Consider the following 18,262-nt stretch of genomic DNA (forward strand, 5'->3'; position numbering starts at 1 on the left):
CCTCCTGAGCATAGAGGATCTTTGGCGGAGCTAGCCGGCTAACTATAACTAGCTCAAAGAGACGCCATTAGTTGGGTGAAAACCGGGCATCCGCGGCAGGTTAAAGGAGAATTAGCTCGCTGTCAAAACATATTTCCTCTCCGTCTGTTGCTAGATATTTATAAAAGTCTGTTCCGCTGATGTTGTCGACGCGTTTTTCTCCTGATTTTAGCTCATTTTTTAGAAGTCGGAAGCCGATGTGAGCTACGCAGGACTTCAGTTAGCATTAGCAGCGCGAGCAGGATAACGCTTGTTTTTGATATAAAAACCGAAGATTTGTTTGATATAAACTGCCAGCGATGGCGGCCGGAGGGGCGGGCGGCAACAGCAGCAAAACATACTCGTTCAAGGTGGTGCTGCTCGGGGAAGGCTGTGTGGGGAAGACGTCGCTGGTGCTGCGCTACTGCGAGAACAAATTCAACGACAAACACATCACAACTCTACAGGTAAGACGGCCGGGAAGCTGCTGCTAACCGCCGGGGAGCTGGCCGGCCCGCCCCGGAGCCGTGACAGTTAACTGGGGTTGGGGTTGTTTTTTTGTTTTTTTTTTTTTTTTGAAATCAAAGCAGAGGAGGGTGGTGGTGGTGTTTTGTTGGGGTGGGGGGTGTTTGGTTGGGGGGGGTGGGTGGGTGTTTTGTTGCTGTCACTTGGCAGTGTACGCGTGTTGCGCAGCCCGAGCCGTCCCGGGAAAGCGGGGTTATTGCGAGACATACAAGGTGTTGTGGCTGAAATTGGAGCCGTCAGTCCAGCTGGGATTATCTGAGGTGACGGAGGAGAAAGTCAAACTGATCACCTGCCAAGAAATGTGTATCTGATATCTGATATCAGGTGAAACGGTCACACAGACTGTTAATAATCAGAGATGGAAGTAATCAGATCCTTTACTTAAGTAAAAGTACCAATACAACAAAATAAAAATACTCCATTACAAATAAATTATTTGGTCCCTCTGACTGATATATTATTATATATGACATCATTAAATTATTAATAGTGAAGCATCAGTGTTAGAGCAGCATGTTACTGTTGTAGCTGCTGGAGGTGGAGCTAGTTTACACTACTTTATATACAGTTAGCTAGTTTAGTCCAGTGGTTCCCAACCTAGGGGTCGGGCCCCTCCAAAGACTCAGCAGATAAATCTGAGGGGTGGTGAGATGATTAATGGGAGAGGAAAGAAGAAAAAACAAATCTGTTTTCATTCTTTGGACTTTTTCTCTAATCTTTGATTTTTGCTGAAATATTGGATCATTTGAACATTTATTGAAATGAAAGCATGTGAGAAGTTTAGAGGGAAAAATCACTATTTGGTGGAGCTGTTAACAACTCATAGACATGTGAAATGTGACCCCGACTCAAAGCTGTCGCAATAACCGCAATATTGCAATACCGCGTTGTAGACAAGCTAGCAGCTAGCATCCATGCTAACAGGCTAACCTGGCACCCAGTCCTCATGAGGGCTGGTACTTGGTAGTTAAAAACACACCTGTATGAATATTTCGTCTCGGTGATATGTTTAATCTCTCCCGGGTCACAGGTCAACCTGCGAGGTAAAGAAGTTTTCCACCAATCAGACAATCTGTAGACGTCATTTCCGTGTTCGTCGGGTGCTGCTGCGTCATTCAGCCGTCACATAATCAGACTAACATACTGTGATTTTCACACACAAAAAAGGTGATAATACCACATAGATAATGTTGAGCCAAGCAAATAAATACGTTTACAAGCCGTATAGAAATATTTAATAATTTGTAACACGTTATAATGTAGTTATAAGCAGGTGTTTGTACGTTGTAACTCTGTGGACCTTCAGAAGTGTTTGTCGTTGTATAAACAGATAATGAACAACAGCATGGTTGTAATAATATAAAAGTAACAACTGTTGACAAATACTGAACATTAATAAACACTTAAAAATTAAAAATATCTGCTTATAACTACATTATAGTGTGTTATAAACCAGTTATTAAGTGTTTATATGCAGCAAATTCTATTATATATATATATATTCTTAAATCACAATCTGTACATCGTTTGCCACCTTCTGTCTTCAAACTAATGTTTGATGTAAAAGGAAAGTGAGAGAAAGTTCAACAATAAGCAGTCAGGAAGAAAACAAAACTTAGTCAGAACCTGGTTTATGTCTGGACAGTGTACGAAACTCTAGACAGCTTTCAGTTTGAAACAAAGCATACAGGAAGTGGCGACCAAGCCCACAGGAAGTGAGCCAGGCTTCGACTGAAGATGGGTCACTTTCTCACCTGGAAAAATATTAAAACTTAATAAAGTGACATATTAACAGTCTGAAAATTACAACAGCTTAATCTCCAACATGGCTGCCGGTTTGTGCGAAATGCAGTCTGGGATATTCGGCTGCCTGGAGCTTAACGGCCGATCTGAGGAAGAGCAACAACAGGAGGAGGAGGAGCAGAGGAGGAGTTTCTCTTCAGCAAATTCACCAAAAAAACAAACAATTGATTGTATTTTTCTTGCGGATTTAAAAGGCGAGTTTACATGAAAGGTCTCCCAAGTCTTCTACTTTGACTTTTGAGTGATATTTTAAAAGTTGTAAAAAGTCAGAATAGTAATAAATAAATAATAATCATAATTCATTCCCCTATTGATCCCCTCTGTTACTCAGCTCATCACTGCTCAGCCTGATAATCACTTTGAATAATTATAAAATAAAAGTGAAGTTTCAGTTTCACTTCTCTTCACGTCTTCCTTCCTGGTCGCAGGTGCTCAGTTTCTGTCTTTTCTCTCCTTCTTCATCTGCAAAACCCTCGTTATGAAACAAACATACCAAACATTCTGGTTCCAGCTGCTGAAATGTGAAGATTTTCTGCTCTGACTGTAAGATTCAATATTTAACTGAGTAACATTAATGACCACAGTTTGTTTTTTAGTCATTTTTTCCTCTACGGAGAGTTCAGGCTGTGAGTCTCTTTCTTCACACTGTTTCTCAACCACCAGTCAACTGATCCACAGTGTGAATGTGATGAAAACGCTGTTTTTCTGGAGAGTTAATGAGATTTAAACCTGAGCTGCACCTAAAGATTATTGTTCAATATGTCGATTATTCTCTCCATTAGTCGTTTGGTCCAGAAAACGTTGATGAATGTTTCTAAAAGCCCAAAGTGACGTCCTCAAATGTCTTGATTTGTCCTGATCAACAGTCCATAAGACAAATATATAAATATATATATTAACTGTCTTATAGGACTAAAGAAACTATGAAATATTCACATTTGAGGAGCTGGAATCAGAGAATTTTAGCATTTTTCCTAAAAAAAATGACTCAAAACGATGAATCGATGATCATAATAGCTGCTGATTTATTTTCCGTCAATCGACTGATCGATTAATCGTTGCAGATTTTACCCAGAAATGAATTGATTGGTATCATTTATGCTGAGAAGCCTTGAAGTGAATCACACAAATTAGAAAATAGATCAGAGCTGCGTTGATCAGTTAATGAATTGATTCAATCGACTGACAGATTCATCGTCGACTATTTTGATAATCAAATAATCTTTTTATCTTTTTTTTTTTTTAAGCAAAAACGTTAAATATTTGCTCTCAGCTTCTCAAATGTGACGATTTTGAAGCTTTTCTTTGTCACAAGTGAAAATAAACTGAACGTCTGAAAACGTGGCCTTGAAACAATAACAAGAATTTTTATGGACAAAATGATTAATTGGGGGAAAATACTCGTTAGTTGCAGCTTTACAGCTAAAAGCAGGCGATGTCTGCTGCTGCTGATGAAGCTGGATTAACGTCCAGCCGTTAGACACGGTATCCGTGTCGGTGTCGTCACGGCGACTGTAATTACAGCTCACACAGCGACCGTCTTTCTTCACTTTGCGTACTAACATAACTGAATGACTTCTGTTTCACCTGCTTTTCCGTCCAGATTCAGAGCAAATTATAACAGAATTTACATAAAAAAACAGCAAAAGAAATGAAGGTTTGTTTTCCGTCCGCTGCTGTTGTGCCTTTTAAACCGTCGCAGAAGAAGAAGACGCAACCAGATGACGTCATTAAACGAGCGGCAGTCAAAGCTCAAACGATGGAAAACATGATGACGTTTCTGCTAGTTTCATGTATTGATGTGAGGAAGGTTACAGCCTCCTCCTCCTCATCATCATCATCGCTCCGCACACGTCAGATGTTTCAGCTCTTCAGCGACTGTGAGGATGTTTCAACTTGTTTTGAGTTTCCAGCCTTTTCACTCGCTTGTTTTTTACGTGCAAATTGAAAAAGTGCATAAAAACAGGTGGATGGAAGAAGCTCTTATAGTGAGCAGAAAAGACAACGGCGTCTCTCTTCATCATCGTCTTCACCATCAACAACATTGTAATTGAATCTTTGAGGAGTCTCATGTCAACATAAACCCGTAAAGGAAGCTGTTGTTTTAAAAAAAACAGACTTTTGTTTTAAACCCTTTTCCTTCTTTCTCCTAAAAAGATGGCGCAGGAGACGTTTTACCGGCTTATTCAGTCGTGAACTTCTAGAGAACGGTCCAGAAAGGCCGAGCGAGGACAGAGAGCCGTGTGAAACGTAAACCGGAAGTTTCATATTGGGTCCACACGGTCGTGGTCGTTGGCGTTACGGCTGATAAGAAGCTTTCACCGTCTGCATGTGTGTGTGTTTGCATATCCTGTTTCAGAGCCGGCTGCTTTGGTTTGTTTATCAGCCGCCGCTCCTGTTACAGGAAACTCTTACTGACTGGAGGTTTCAGGAGAAGAGAGAGAGGGTAAAAAAAAAAAAAAAATCCCAGGAAGTATGATGCAGCATTTCCATGTGAGAAGCCAGCGATGGAGCATCGATAATGACTTGCAGCCGCTTTCTCTCTCAGTCGGTCCAGCACAGCGTCTCTCTCTCTCTCTCTCTCTCTCTCTCTCTCTCTCTCTCTCTCTCTCTCTCTCTCTCTGTCTCTCTGTCTCTCTCTCTCTCTCTCTCTCTCTCTCTCTCTCTCTCTCTCTCTCTCTCTCTCTCTCTCTCTCTCTCTCTCTCTCTCTCTGTCTGAGCTGCGGTTCAGCATCGGTTAGCTGCGGTTGTGTAAGCCGGTGTTACGTTCGAACACCTCTTGAGTATGCGGGTTGCATCATCAGCAGAGCTCTTGTGTACTCACAGCTTCTTCTTCTTCTTCTTCTTCTTCTTCTTCTTCTTCTTCTTCTTCTTCTTCTTCTTCTTCTTCTCCTTGCGTCAAAGCTTCAGCCTGAAATCTGCTGGATGTAAAAGTTTTAGAGTGTTTAATGGATCCTCATTCTATCAATGACTAAACTGACACATTTTATGGATATTTCACATTATATTCAAAGCTTTATAGAAATAAAAGCACAGAACAAGTGATTAACTGTACAATGAGCCCAAATAGTGAAGCAATAACTGCAGGAAGTAGAAGTTTGGATCAGTTTGTGCAGATGACTTCCTGTGAATATTAGAGATGATTTTACCTGACATTTATAGTTAATAATCCAGTGTTGTTGTGTTATTGTTCTACCTCTTTGATTGGTTGTTTTTTAGCGACCCCTCTGGGAAGCTTTAGTGACCCTTAGTGGGGGTCAGGACCCCCAGATTGGGAACCAGTGATCTAGTGTTTCGGTCACATGTAGAGCTGGACATTATGCTGCACTTTGAGTTATATAACAATCACAATTCTGTAATATTTTATTCTGTGATTATTAAGGCTGCAACAAACCATTATTTCCTTTTATTGATCGTTTCCTCGATTAATAGTTTTGTTATCTGATCAACAGTTAAGATATTCAGTTTACTGTCACGTGTGACACGTTTAAAAAGCTGCAACCAACAAATATTTTGCATTTTTCCTTTAAAAAAAAAAAAAGACTAAAATTATTCAATTATCAAGATAGATGCAGATTAATTATGTCCATCGATTAATCGATTAATCGTTGCAGCTGTAATTGATATAAATGTGTTTTTTATTCATGAATCATAAACATCGAGGCAAAACAACAAACAAAAAGAAGATAATCGACAATTTAAAAGCTCAACAGTTTACAGATTAACAGAAAATAAAATATTTTGATAACGGATCAATCGTTTTTAGTCATTTTGGACTTTGGGATCAAAGTTTTTCACCGTTTTCTGACTAAACGACGAATCAATTTAAAGGAGAAAAACTCTCATCAGATCTGTGTGGAGCGATGATGATGATGAGGAGACTCTAACCTTCCTCACATGAATACGTGAAATACACAGAAATGTCATATTTCCGTCATGTTTGATTGATGCTCTTTCACCGATATTCTGTAAATAAAATTGGTGATAAATGTGGATGTAAACACGACGTCATCAGATATTTGTAGGGATGAAGGATAGTGCGACTGTGGACAGAGAGGATGATGATGATGATGATGATGATGGGAGGAAGAGGGGGGGGGTGTACTGTTGGACTCCTCCAGCTCGTCTATATAAACAGTCACATGATCTCCAACGCTCCCCAGCGATGCGTCTGCAGGGTCTTCAGGCACGTGAGAAAACACACAGAGGTGCATTATGGGAGCGCCGTCGACAGCAGATAAAGGATTATTTTACGGCTGATTTTTTTTTCTTTCTCACGTATCCGAAGAGATTCTCCGCAGAAAGATCAGAGAACGTTGTAGAAACTGGAGACGGTTTCTGCTCATAAGCATGAAGTCATCTCCGAGCACGAGCTCCACATTATTAAACTGTCACGTCTGTCATGAGACTCTTCAGAGTGGAAAAGTTTTACATATTTACTCCTCAGACGCTGTCAATCCACATTTGACTCAGTGGAATTTACCAAAGAGAAGAAACTCCAGAATAACTTTTCCCTCTTAATAAAATCCTCTTTTACATAAAAATGTTTCTTAAGCAGCCAAGAAGATCCGTTACTGCAGTAAAAATACAAATACAGCAACGTAAAAATACTTTATTATGAGCTTGATGTAGTTAAAGTATTGCAGTAAAAGTACATAAGTATTATGAGCTTGATGTAGTTAAAGTATTGCAGTAAAAGTACATAAGTATTATGAGCTTGATGTAGTAAAAGTCCTGCATGTAAAAGAACATAAGTATTATGAGCTTGATGTAGTTAAAGTATTGCAGTAAAAGTACATAAGTATTATGAGCTTGATGTAGTTAAAGTATTGCAGTAAAAGTACATAAGTATTATGAGCTTGATGTAGTTAAAGTATTGCAGTAAAAGTAGTGGTTTGGTCCCTCTGACTGATATATTATTATATATGACATCATTAGATTATTAATAGTGAAGCATCAGTGTTAGAGCAGCATGTTACTGTTGTAGCTGCTGGAGGTGGAGCTAGTTTACACTACTTTATATACAGTTAGCTAGTTTAGTCCAGTGGTTCCCAACCTAGGGGTCGGGGCCCCTCCAAAGGGTCAGCAGATAAATCTGAGGGGTGGTGAGATGATTAATGGGAGAGGAAAGAAGAAAAAACAAAGTTCTGATACACAAATCTGTTTTCAGTTTTTGGACTTTTTCTCTAATCTTTGATTTTTGCTGAAATATTGGATCATTTGAACATTTATTGAAATGAAAGCATGTGAGAAGTTTAGAGGGAAAAATCACTATTTGGTGGAGCTGTTAACAACTCATAGACATGTGAAATGTGACCCCGACTACATACTGCTTTTTGTAAGACGTCAAAAGCCAAAAAGGTTGGAAACCACTGGTTTCATCTTTAACAATGTGTTGTATTTTAAAAGCTTGTTATATTATCCATTGTGTCAAATCTTCATCTGAAAAGTAACTAAAGCTGTCAAATAAATGTAGTGGAGTAGAAAGAACAATATTTCCCTCTGAAATGTAGAAAGTAGCATCACATGGAAATACTCAAGTAAAGTACAAGTACCTCAAAACTGTTCATGTTGCAGCTGGTTTGATGTTTCAGTGTTTTTACGGGGAAAAGTTCATTTAATCAGAAATGAACCACTAGTTGTGTTTTTAGTCAGACGTCGGAGCACATGTCCAACAAACACTCAGTCAGCTGACCGACCTCACGTTCACACATCCACTCACTCGTTCCTCTGCATGACCTCTCTCTCTCTCTCTCTCTCTCTCGCTCTCTCTCTCGTCCTCACTGATAAATCTCTCTCTGGGTCGTCATGGCGATAACTCTCGCCGGTGACGCTGACGGTCTCTTTCCCACCGAGCAGGCTGATAAATCTGAAACGCTCGTGGAGGAAAGAGAAATAACTCAACCTTTTACCCCGGTGGACTTTGACCTTTTTGGGTTGTTATCAGAGTCGTGTTCAGCTCATGTTTGGCTGGAAACAGTTTGCAGGTGAAAAAGGAAACAGACGGATGTTTGTGACTCAACGTGAGAAGCTGTTTGTAAAAGATCACAGTCGACGTTTCGAATAAACTCGTCTTGAGTTATTCAGGCGCCGCTTCTCTCCAAAAGAGGTTTAAAGTAAAGCGCAGCAGTATGTTAATCCTCCGAGGTCAAAGGTCACGTTTTCCATGAAGATATTCATGTGACTACATGTTAGAGGAAGCGGAGGAGGAGGAGAAGGAGGAGGAGGAAGGTGTGGTGAAGGTGACTCATAATTCTGCAGAAACGGCGAGTGTCAACGTGTCAGAAGAAGAAGTCGAAGCTCCGTCAGTGTTTAATTGGCTGCAAATGACTTGATTAATGTTCTGTCAGTTATTTTCATTTATTAGACGTTAATATTTCCAATATCATGTGTTTGTTTATAATAAAAAGAGCTTTAGACTTCAGATTTGAGTTCCTTCAATCCTCTGTTTTATTCATATAATATAATATTAAACATGAAACAGTTTCACTCATATATCATTAAACAGTCTGAAACCACAAAACCTTTAGTTCACGTTAAAGAAACTGCAACCAGGAAAACTTTACAATTTTCTCTTTAAAAATGACTAAAACAAATATGAAGTTGTTGCTGATTTTAATCTAATCAGAATAATCATCAACAGAGCTGCAGATTAGTGGATTAAATGATTTAGTTGATTGGAATTTAATTGCCAACAATTTTAAAGACAAAAAGAAGTTAAATTTCTCTGATTCCAGCTTGTTAAATGTGAATATTTTAGTTCTGTATGACAGTAAAGTGAATATCTTTGTGTTGTGGGGAAACAGACATTTCGATGAATCCAGAACGTGATCAACAGATTCTCTTCTTCTTCTTCTTCTTCTTCTCTGCAGGCGTCCTTCCTCACAAAGAAGCTCAACATCACGGGGAAAAGAGTCAACTTGGCCATTTGGGTAAAATCAGTCTGTCGATCTTTGCTGCTGTTTTTTCATTCATAGCAACATTATCCTGAACACATTAACATGACTGTGTGTGTGCGTGCGTGTGCGTGTGCGTGTGTGTGTGTGTGTGTGTGTGTATGCGTGTGTGTGTGCAGGACACGGCAGGTCAGGAGCGTTTTCATGCGTTAGGTCCCATCTACTACAGAGACTCCAATGGAGCCATTCTAGTGTACGACATTACAGACGAAGACTCCTTTCAGAAGGTATTCACCTCCTCCAGCCCTCCTTAAACATCTAATAAATGCTTTATAAACAGATATGTGGACATTTTTAGTGTTTACAGTATTTGTTACAGTTATAACTTCTCCTACTATACATATTTTATCTTATTACAACTGTGTTTTACTGTATTGTCATTGATGATCTGTTTATACGGCAGCAAACACTTGTACAAACACATAAATAAACATTGTTTTGGCCCTGATATCACCTCTATGATACTATATAAGATGCTCAGTATACAAAGTAAGAATGATATAAATATTATGTGTTGTTATAGCAGCAGATGATAAGCGATCAAATGTTGATTAAATATGTATCTGACACGTTGCAATAACAGCTGTAACCTGCACACAACTTATGTTTCACCAGCCGCGTCGTCCCGGTTACCGATCGATATCGATAAAGGTTTAACTGGAGACGTCTCACTGCCGCCGTTCCAACGAGCATGATCACACGCTCATCAGTCGATCAACAGGAAATTAATTTGATGGCAACTATTTTGATGATAAAATAATAAAATCTGAGACTTTGACAGCAGCTGGTCGTTTGTGACAGATGAACTGAGAATCTTTTTAAAAGGATCTCAGAGCAAACATTTGGCGGCCGTAACAGACGAGGAAATACACGATGAGCTGTTTTGATAAACTTGTGTTCACAAACAAGACATGAAACATGAAAGGCAGTCAGTCAGCTGATCTGTTGCCATAGCGATGGTTTAGATAAGACCGGGAGCGCTCCACAGCCCGACACAGTTGTTTTCTCATGATTTGATTTTGTTGTTTATCTAGTTTTTATTTCACTCTATTTTTATTATTATAGTTTTATATTTTCATCATTTTTATTCCTCGTGTGCATTAATCTCATTATTTTTCCTGTTTATGTTTGTTCGGCTTATCAGTGAAGCACTTTGAATTGCGACCTGTATAAAAGCTGCAACACAAATAAAGTTTTATTGTTTGAATGATAAAGCACAGCCATAACTGATGAATCATTAATGTGAGCTTGTTTGTGTCGCAGGTGAAGAACTGGGTGAAAGAGTTGAGGAAAATGTTGGGGAACGAGATTTGTTTATGTATAGTAGGTAAGTTCTCACTTATTACACTTATTGATCCTGATCACACAAATCTAGAACTTTATAATGAAACTATCATCTCAGCAGCAGTGATTCAGTCTCCTGATGAAAATGTGGTTTTTAGTCATGTTTTAGTCCCGTTTGCTGCTTTTTTTATGCACATTTTAAATGTTTATTCCTCTAAGCATTATTTTTTTGTCAAATTTAAGTGTTAAGTACGATTTCAGCCAGAGACAGACAGTTTATTAGTGCGACATGTAAAAAGGCAAAATCATTTTGATGCAATGTGCAGAGTAAAACTCAGCAGCCACACGTTTCTCGTCTCTCTGTTTAGCATCTTCAGGTTATGCTAACACGTTGTTGCTAACTTCTGAGCCTTCAGAGCCTGCAGCATTTATTAACTGACACACACCTCGTCCTCTGCTATGCTAGCATACACCGTCACCTTCCTGCCGCTCGCACTCGCTCAACCACTCGCTGGCTACGTGCGCATATTACGCAATAATAACCCATGATCCTTAAAGAGTTTCCCAGGCAACCACACGGATGTTGACTTATGGATATTCAGTGTTGTTTTTGACTCGTACTGCATTAATTGAAGGGTAATCAGTAATTTAACTGATGAAATTGTTAGTTGTGGCTCTAAAGATTTTAATCTTGAAGCACCAGTTTTAATTCAGAGTTATTTTGTTGGTTGACAAAATGCCGAAACAATTAATCAATTATTGATTAGACCATCAAACAGTAATTTAATCAACAGCTATGTTGATTTAGTGATTAATTATCCAATTATAGGTCAAAATCATTTTCTCTGTTTTTATATCATTATAAATTGAATATTTTTGGGGTTTTGGACTCTTTGTGATTTTATTGACTAAACAGTTGAGTGAGTTTTCTTCCTGCCTGACGCAGAAAACAGAAACAAACCGGTGCATAAATCCTTCAACAGGCCTGTTTTCATGTTTTTGTTTGTTTCTGGTCTGTTGTTTGTGTCGTCATGACGTCTTCGTATCAAGTTGTTTGTCTGCGTGTGGCTTCATGGAGGGAATAAAGTGTTTTAACTGGATTATGTTGATGATGGTCATCATGTGTTTGTACCGGAGATACAATTATAGAATCTGCTGTTTTATGAAAATGTCATTTTGGTGTTTTTTAATTAGAAATAATATAATAATAATACATTTAATTTGTACTGCACTTTTCATTCACAGTCAGAGTGCTGAAACAGAAACTTGGATATTAACTTTATAGAAGCTAAATGTTTCCAGTACGCCCACCTTTGATGGAAAATGTGACAAACTCGTGTCCTTCAAGTCAAATTCTTTTTTTAGCTGCTTAAAGCTGCACTGATCAGTATTTTTATATAAAAAGAGTGAGTAAAAAATCATTTATATACACACAACACATAAAAAACATCAAAAAAAAGCAAACATCAGTTTAAAAAAGCGTCTGTTTTATGCCACCCTTCTTCCTAAAACCTGACGCCTACATTACCCACGATGCAACTGCGCCACCGTCTGTTTGGTTGGTGTTATGCTAAGTGCTGAGTGACATCACGTGAGGCAGTTTATCAGATTTCATACAGCTTCCTGTGGAGAAACAAACCCAACTCAATGTTTTCTGTTGAATAACAGCAACAATCAATAGTTAAAGACTCATAGAAATTGATACATGAGTGAAAATAAGAATCAGTTTCACCTTTAATCCAGTTTTTCCATCTTTGACGTCAAAATGCTTCCACACATTCCCTCTCAGATGCTTTGGTGTCATGATGATCAGTCCTCTGGCTCGCTGGTTTCTTCTGTTCTGCTGTTTGTGTTTCCAAAGAGAACAAAAGGCCGGTTTACAGAGAACAACAGAGCATTTTATGACCCCCCCCCCCCTCCCCGCTCCCCCCCCCCATCATCATTACAGATCAAAGTTTTTGCCCGTCGCTTGAAAAATACTTAGAAACCAGATAGTAGTTTTGATATGATGGTTTTGATGTGATGGTTCTCTGATTTCTAGATGTCCTGGTCAGTTTAAAGCATAACGCTGGTGATTTTCTATATTTTTCATAATATCAACAAATCTAATGTGCAGAGCTAAACCAATAATAAACTGATCTACTCTCCGGAGACTGAAAACATGATCGCTGTTGGACAACAACGGAGGAATAAGACATATCAGACTTTGGATACACACACAATACTTGTTAGTAGATCAGCTCATTGTTGGTTTGGATCCAAACATGAGATTTGTTGAGGAGAAATAAAGCGTAGAAAATCAGCAGACTGATCCTTTAACTTACAACGTTAGCGGTCTGAAACCTAAACCATGTTTGATGTGTGATCCAGTGAGTCAGACGGGATCTCTACTGATTCATAAAGTCTGACCGAACGTGTGTTTTCTTTTCTCTGCAGGTAATAAAATTGATTTGGACAAAGACAGACATGTTTCAGTGGAGGAGGCTGAGAGGTGAGAGCTGCTGCTGTTACTCAACAAACACACAGTGAACATTGATTTTTCCATGTCGAGCTGCTCCGCTGTGAACAAATAAACACGGACGACGATGAACTCGGTCGGTCGGCGGACATTTCACTCTTGTGGAAGTAATCTGAGCATGGCTCATCATACCTCTGTATATGTCTGTCTTTGTTTGTGTAGTTATGCTGAGTCGGTGGGGGCCAAACATTACCACACATCAGCCAAGCTAAATAAAGGCATCGAGGAGCTCTTCCTGGATCTCTGTAAAAGTAAGACCTGCAACACACTTGAACCATTTTTGTTTTAGTTATTTAACCATTTATTAAACCAGGAAGTAAATAAAAAAACACAATAATTTACATCAGTCACATCTAAGACGACAAAACGGAACCTGAGAGACATGAGACACAAAATAAAATGTGACTATTTCAATATATGTATCATTATATATATATATATATATATATCCTTTATTTAACCAGATAAAGGTCTCATTGAGATTAAAATCTCTTTTCCAACAGTGACCTGACAAAGAGAGCATGAACATTGTTACAACAATTAACACAAACAGTACAAACATACAAATACAACTGTTACACACTAGTACAAATGAGTGAACACAATATCCAGTTATTATTCAATACAAGGTCAAATACAAAAATCCAGTTATGATGCATAAACTGGTACAATTTTCTCAAACGATTTCAGTGATAATTTAGGACCAGTCACATTTACCAAGAGTTTTATTTTCTAAATTCTTTAAAATTGACTTTAAGTCCACCGCAGTAATCAGTTCTGACAATTTCAGGCCCTTCGTTTCATTATTCTAGGAAGAGGGGCAGCATATTTAAAAGATTTTTTTGCCTAATTCTGTTTTAGCTCTTAATTTTGTTTTTTATACATGTATGTACACCATGAGGAGGAACCAGATTTATATATATAAGGCAACCAATGTGAAAGTCTGTGGACATACAGAGTACAGTGGTGTATTAGATTGCTACAGACAGTAATAAAACGTAAAGCACAGTGGTGAACAGTATCCAGCTTCTGTAGGAACTGCTCAGTGCGTTCATAAAGAGCAGGTCACCGTAATCCAGTAAAGGTAAAAAAGTTGCTGAAATCAAGTGTTTCCTTGCCTGAAGGGAGAAACAGGATTTATTCATAAAAAATAAAAGTAATTTAAATTTCAGCTTGGAAACAAGATTTTCAATGTGTAATTTGAATGACAAGTTCTGATCAATAATAATACTTAAGTACTTATATGTTGTGACCATTTTAATTTCAACCCCTTGAGCAGTTGAGATCTTAGGAAGATGTTAACTCTTGAATTTGGATTTGTCACATTTAACACCAACTTAAATTGATTTAAATGGGACTGAACATAAGGCTGACTGCAGAATTCAAGGGTTTGTACCTCTGAAGGGGACGAACAATAGATAACTGTATCATCTGCATAAAAATGGAACACAACATTTGATAAATTAAGATTATTTACATATATGGAGAACAGCAGTGGTCCCAGTATGGAACCCTGGGACACGCCTTTTGATACTGGGAGGAAGGAAGACCCAGCAAACTGGACACATTGTGTTCTAGCTGACATTAATTTAAAAACCAACTCACAGCGAGTCCAGATAAGACAATACTGTAGAGTCTGTCCCGGTCAACTGTGTCAGAAGCCTCGAACAAATCAATAAAAAGAGCTGCACAGTATTTTTGCAGTCTAGAGCCTCAATAATGTCATTCACCACTTTAACAGCAGCGGTTATTGTGCCGTGTTGTTCTCTAAAGCCTGACTGATGTTGTGACAGAAGAACATTTATGTCTTTAAGTTGTTCACTAACAAACTTTTCAAGGACTTTAACTTGAAAAAATAAGACTTGAGGACCTGTGGATTTGTTAGGATCCAGTTGCTTTAAGGCTCTATGGACCTCTGTCACATCAGTTAATTAATCAAATAATTGGCGGTGGGGAAACGTGAGCCTTCTGCTCATTTGGCTGTTTTTGATCAGGATGTAAAGACTCAAATAAAGAACCTGAAGAAACAAAACGTTCATTAAAGCAGTTGAGAGTGGCAACTCATTTATGGTTACACTCCCAAAGATTTTCCTTCTTTCCAAAATTTCTTAGGATCATTTAAGTTTCTAGTAGTTTTACAAAGGTCGAACTCAGATTTAGCTTTTTAGATGAGAGAAGTAAAGCGATTTTTGGAGCCATCTAAAAATCAGCCAGTCAACTCAGGCAACATCCCTTTCTGTTAGTAGACTGGACAGCTGAGGGGAAAACCAAGCATGTTTATTTATAATGTTAATAAAAGCATCATGAAAGTATTTCCGAGTCACTTCTACATCATCAATGAGAGAAACGTTTCAGTCAAAGTCCCACAAATCATGAAGAAAAGCTTTCTCACAGAAATCCTTAAAATCTGGTTTAAGAACAATTGGTGGTCTTGATTTCGGGAGCTTAACTTGTCTGACTGTAACACAATGGTCACTTAAATCATTTGCAAAAATACCAATATCCAAATATTCATGAGGAGCATTTGTTTAAAAATAAATCAAGAAGAGAGGATCTCTCTGGGCATTTAAGATTCAGACAAGTTGAGCTATTAATTAGTTGTGTAAGATTAAATGAGTCACTGGTAGATTTAAAACAGACGACAACCAGTCCCAGTTAAAATCTCCAGCAAGGAGAATCTCATTAAAATCAAAGGTTGATAGTTGATTACGATGATAAAGCCTCACTGCTGGCTGACGGCGTCTCTAACAACCTACAACAGTGATAAAAGAAGCTGCAACTTCAAGGCAAGAAGTTCAAATTGTCTTCTGAGAGATACTGATGAAAGCATGAAATATATTTTTTATATAAACGGAAAAACCATCAAATTTTCTGAGTCGGTCACAACAAAAAACATTGAAACCCTTAATTGTCTTTGTCTGTGATAGATTTGTTTAGCCGAGTTTCAGACAAAACAAGAATATCAGTATCAGATGATTTTTGTCCAGATTTTCATCGGATCCAATTTGGGAAGTAGACTTCTGACATTTAGGTGAATGATAACAAGCCCGGATCTAGCTTTGAAATCACAAGGGGTACTCGAAGAAAACACGCAACTCAATTAAAAACTCAATTAAATCATCATTTAATACTCAATTAAAATCTGGACCGGGGGTTTGGTTGAACATGTTCTGATAGTAGAAGCAACAGAGTTTAGTGTTGGTACTGATTGGTTATTCCCAACGCCTCGTCTACGACTCGCCAGTCATATGGACTAAATAGTTTAATAAAATAGGGTCATGAGATCTTCGGTAATTGGTGTGATCCAATTGGGAGGGCTCCTAAAAGATTTAAAATCCCAGTTTGTGCCTTTTTTTTTTTTTTTTTTATGGTCGTCTTATGGTCATAAGAATAAGTCTTTCGTCCTCCGGAGTCAGATGATGACGTTGCGTGACGTCTCGCATAAACAGGAAATCAAAGCCAGTGAAGTAACTCTTGTGGATAAATGAATTAAAATCAGGACGAGCCGGTGTTTAAAACAATAAAAATATCGGAGCCAAGACAGGAAACGCTTTCCTTTTTATCATGAGAAATTCGATCCGTCAGAATCGAGCGGCGTGACGGCGTTACAGCTCCGACAGGTGAGCAGGCTCCATGGTCTGAACAGAGGAGCCTGTATGAGACTGACGACCATCAGATTTACAGATCAACACAGTAGTTTAAACAGAAGCAGGTGTGAAGTGGTGATATTATCCGAACAACTCCAGAAACAACTGACATCACTCAGTCAACACTAGAACATGGACGTGCTGCCATCTTGGATCGGTCGCCCAAATCAAGCAGATGTATTAAAAGAATTACGTTCCTCATAAAACAAACATAAACCAAACTGTTGATATTTTCTTAAACATGCACATCAGAGCAGAGCGACTTCAGATCAAATTAATACATTATCATAAATGTTTTGTTTATTTTTTTAGAGAAACAGATAAGAGCTGCAGTCCTCATGAGACCAGAGTCAAATTGTTCAAAGAGGAAGTGTCGAACCTTTTATATCAGATCAGCTGTTTAATTTTAGTCCTCACCTCTCACACATGTTGGCATGTTGGTTTTTCAATCCCTTTTTTAAAATACACAATCACTGACCCACCGCTGCAACTATCATCTGTTCATCTGGTAATTACCTTCTCGATTAATCGTTTATTTGTTTGGTCAGAAAAATGTCGATCACGGTTTCTCGAAAGCTCAAGATGACGTCCTCAAATGTCTCGTTACGTCCCGACTAACAGTCCACAACCCAAAGATATTCAGTTTACTGTCATACAGGACAAAAAAAACAGGAAATATTCACATTTAAGAAGCTGAAATCACTATTTGGACATTTTCCTCTTAAAAAAAAAAAGACTCAAAACGATCAATAATTTATCAGAATAGTTGGTGACTAACTGATTAATTGTTGCAGCTGCAGATATTATGATTTTTAGCCGCATTCACTCCACTGCTGTTATATTATATATAATATATATAAAACCAGGTTGTGAGCATGACTGTTATAAAACAGCAGACAGGAAGTCTAAAAGACAAAATCATGTTGCTGAAATGGAAGAAGCTCACTCGTGTGTGTGTGTGTGTGTGTGTGTGTGTGTGTGTGTGTGTGTGTTTTTTAGGGATGATGGAAACCGCTCAAGCTGAGGAGAGGTTGAAGGGCAACGGAGCCAGCCAATCAGCGTCGAGTAGGCGGGGCGTACAGATTGTCGACGACGAACCGCAAGCCACGCCCGCCGGAGGATGCTGCTCTTCTGGCTAACACACACACACACACACACACACACACACACACTCTCACACACACACACACACACACACACACTCTCTGTCATACATGTGCAGACATTATATCCACACACACGTTTATCAGTGTCTCTGTTGGTCCGATTCATAAAATCCTAAAATAATCCGAGTGTTTCTGCTGTGTTCATTCACTACCGTCTCTGCTGCTAAGCATCATGGGTAACTATATTTAAATTATTTCAGTAAATAATCCCTCCAAAACTAAATGAACCCAACATCTTTATGATTTAAAAAAAATAAAAAATGCTTTCAGTGATTAAAAGCACTTTGACTTGATAAGCAGCGACGGGAGTTTAACTGATATTATGACAAAAGTTCACTAATGAAA

General features: G+C 38.5%; 1 protein-coding gene across 1 annotated transcript; it reads left to right on the plus strand.

Moving 5' to 3' along the window:
• Positions 1 to 9: 9 nt before the first annotated feature.
• rab21 (RAB21, member RAS oncogene family) lies at positions 10 to 18,038 on the plus strand. Its single transcript, XM_042403897.1, has 7 exons — positions 10 to 485; positions 9,219 to 9,278; positions 9,422 to 9,529; positions 10,566 to 10,629; positions 13,023 to 13,077; positions 13,267 to 13,355; positions 17,751 to 18,038. Exons 1-7 carry the CDS (start codon positions 339 to 341, stop codon positions 17,888 to 17,890), a joined length of 663 nt encoding a protein of 220 aa, XP_042259831.1. The 5' UTR covers positions 10 to 338; the 3' UTR covers positions 17,891 to 18,038.
• The last annotated feature ends 224 nt before the right edge of the window (positions 18,039 to 18,262 follow it).

This window comes from Thunnus maccoyii, chromosome 23 (genome assembly GCF_910596095.1).
Source record: "Thunnus maccoyii chromosome 23, fThuMac1.1, whole genome shotgun sequence".
Taxonomy (NCBI): Eukaryota; Metazoa; Chordata; class Actinopteri; order Scombriformes; family Scombridae; genus Thunnus; species Thunnus maccoyii.

Bases quoted from the DNA above. Each gene is read 5' to 3' on its own strand.
- rab21 (XM_042403897.1), top strand. From the start codon at position 339: ATGGCGGCCGGAGGGGCGGGCGGCAACAGCAGCAAAACATACTCGTTC. The intron at 9,279-9,421 runs GTAAAATCAGTC...GTGTGTGTGCAG, and splicing joins GAGTCAACTTGGCCATTTGG to GACACGGCAGGTCAGGAGCG. The intron at 13,078-13,266 runs GTGAGAGCTGCT...TTGTTTGTGTAG, and splicing joins TCAGTGGAGGAGGCTGAGAG to TTATGCTGAGTCGGTGGGGG.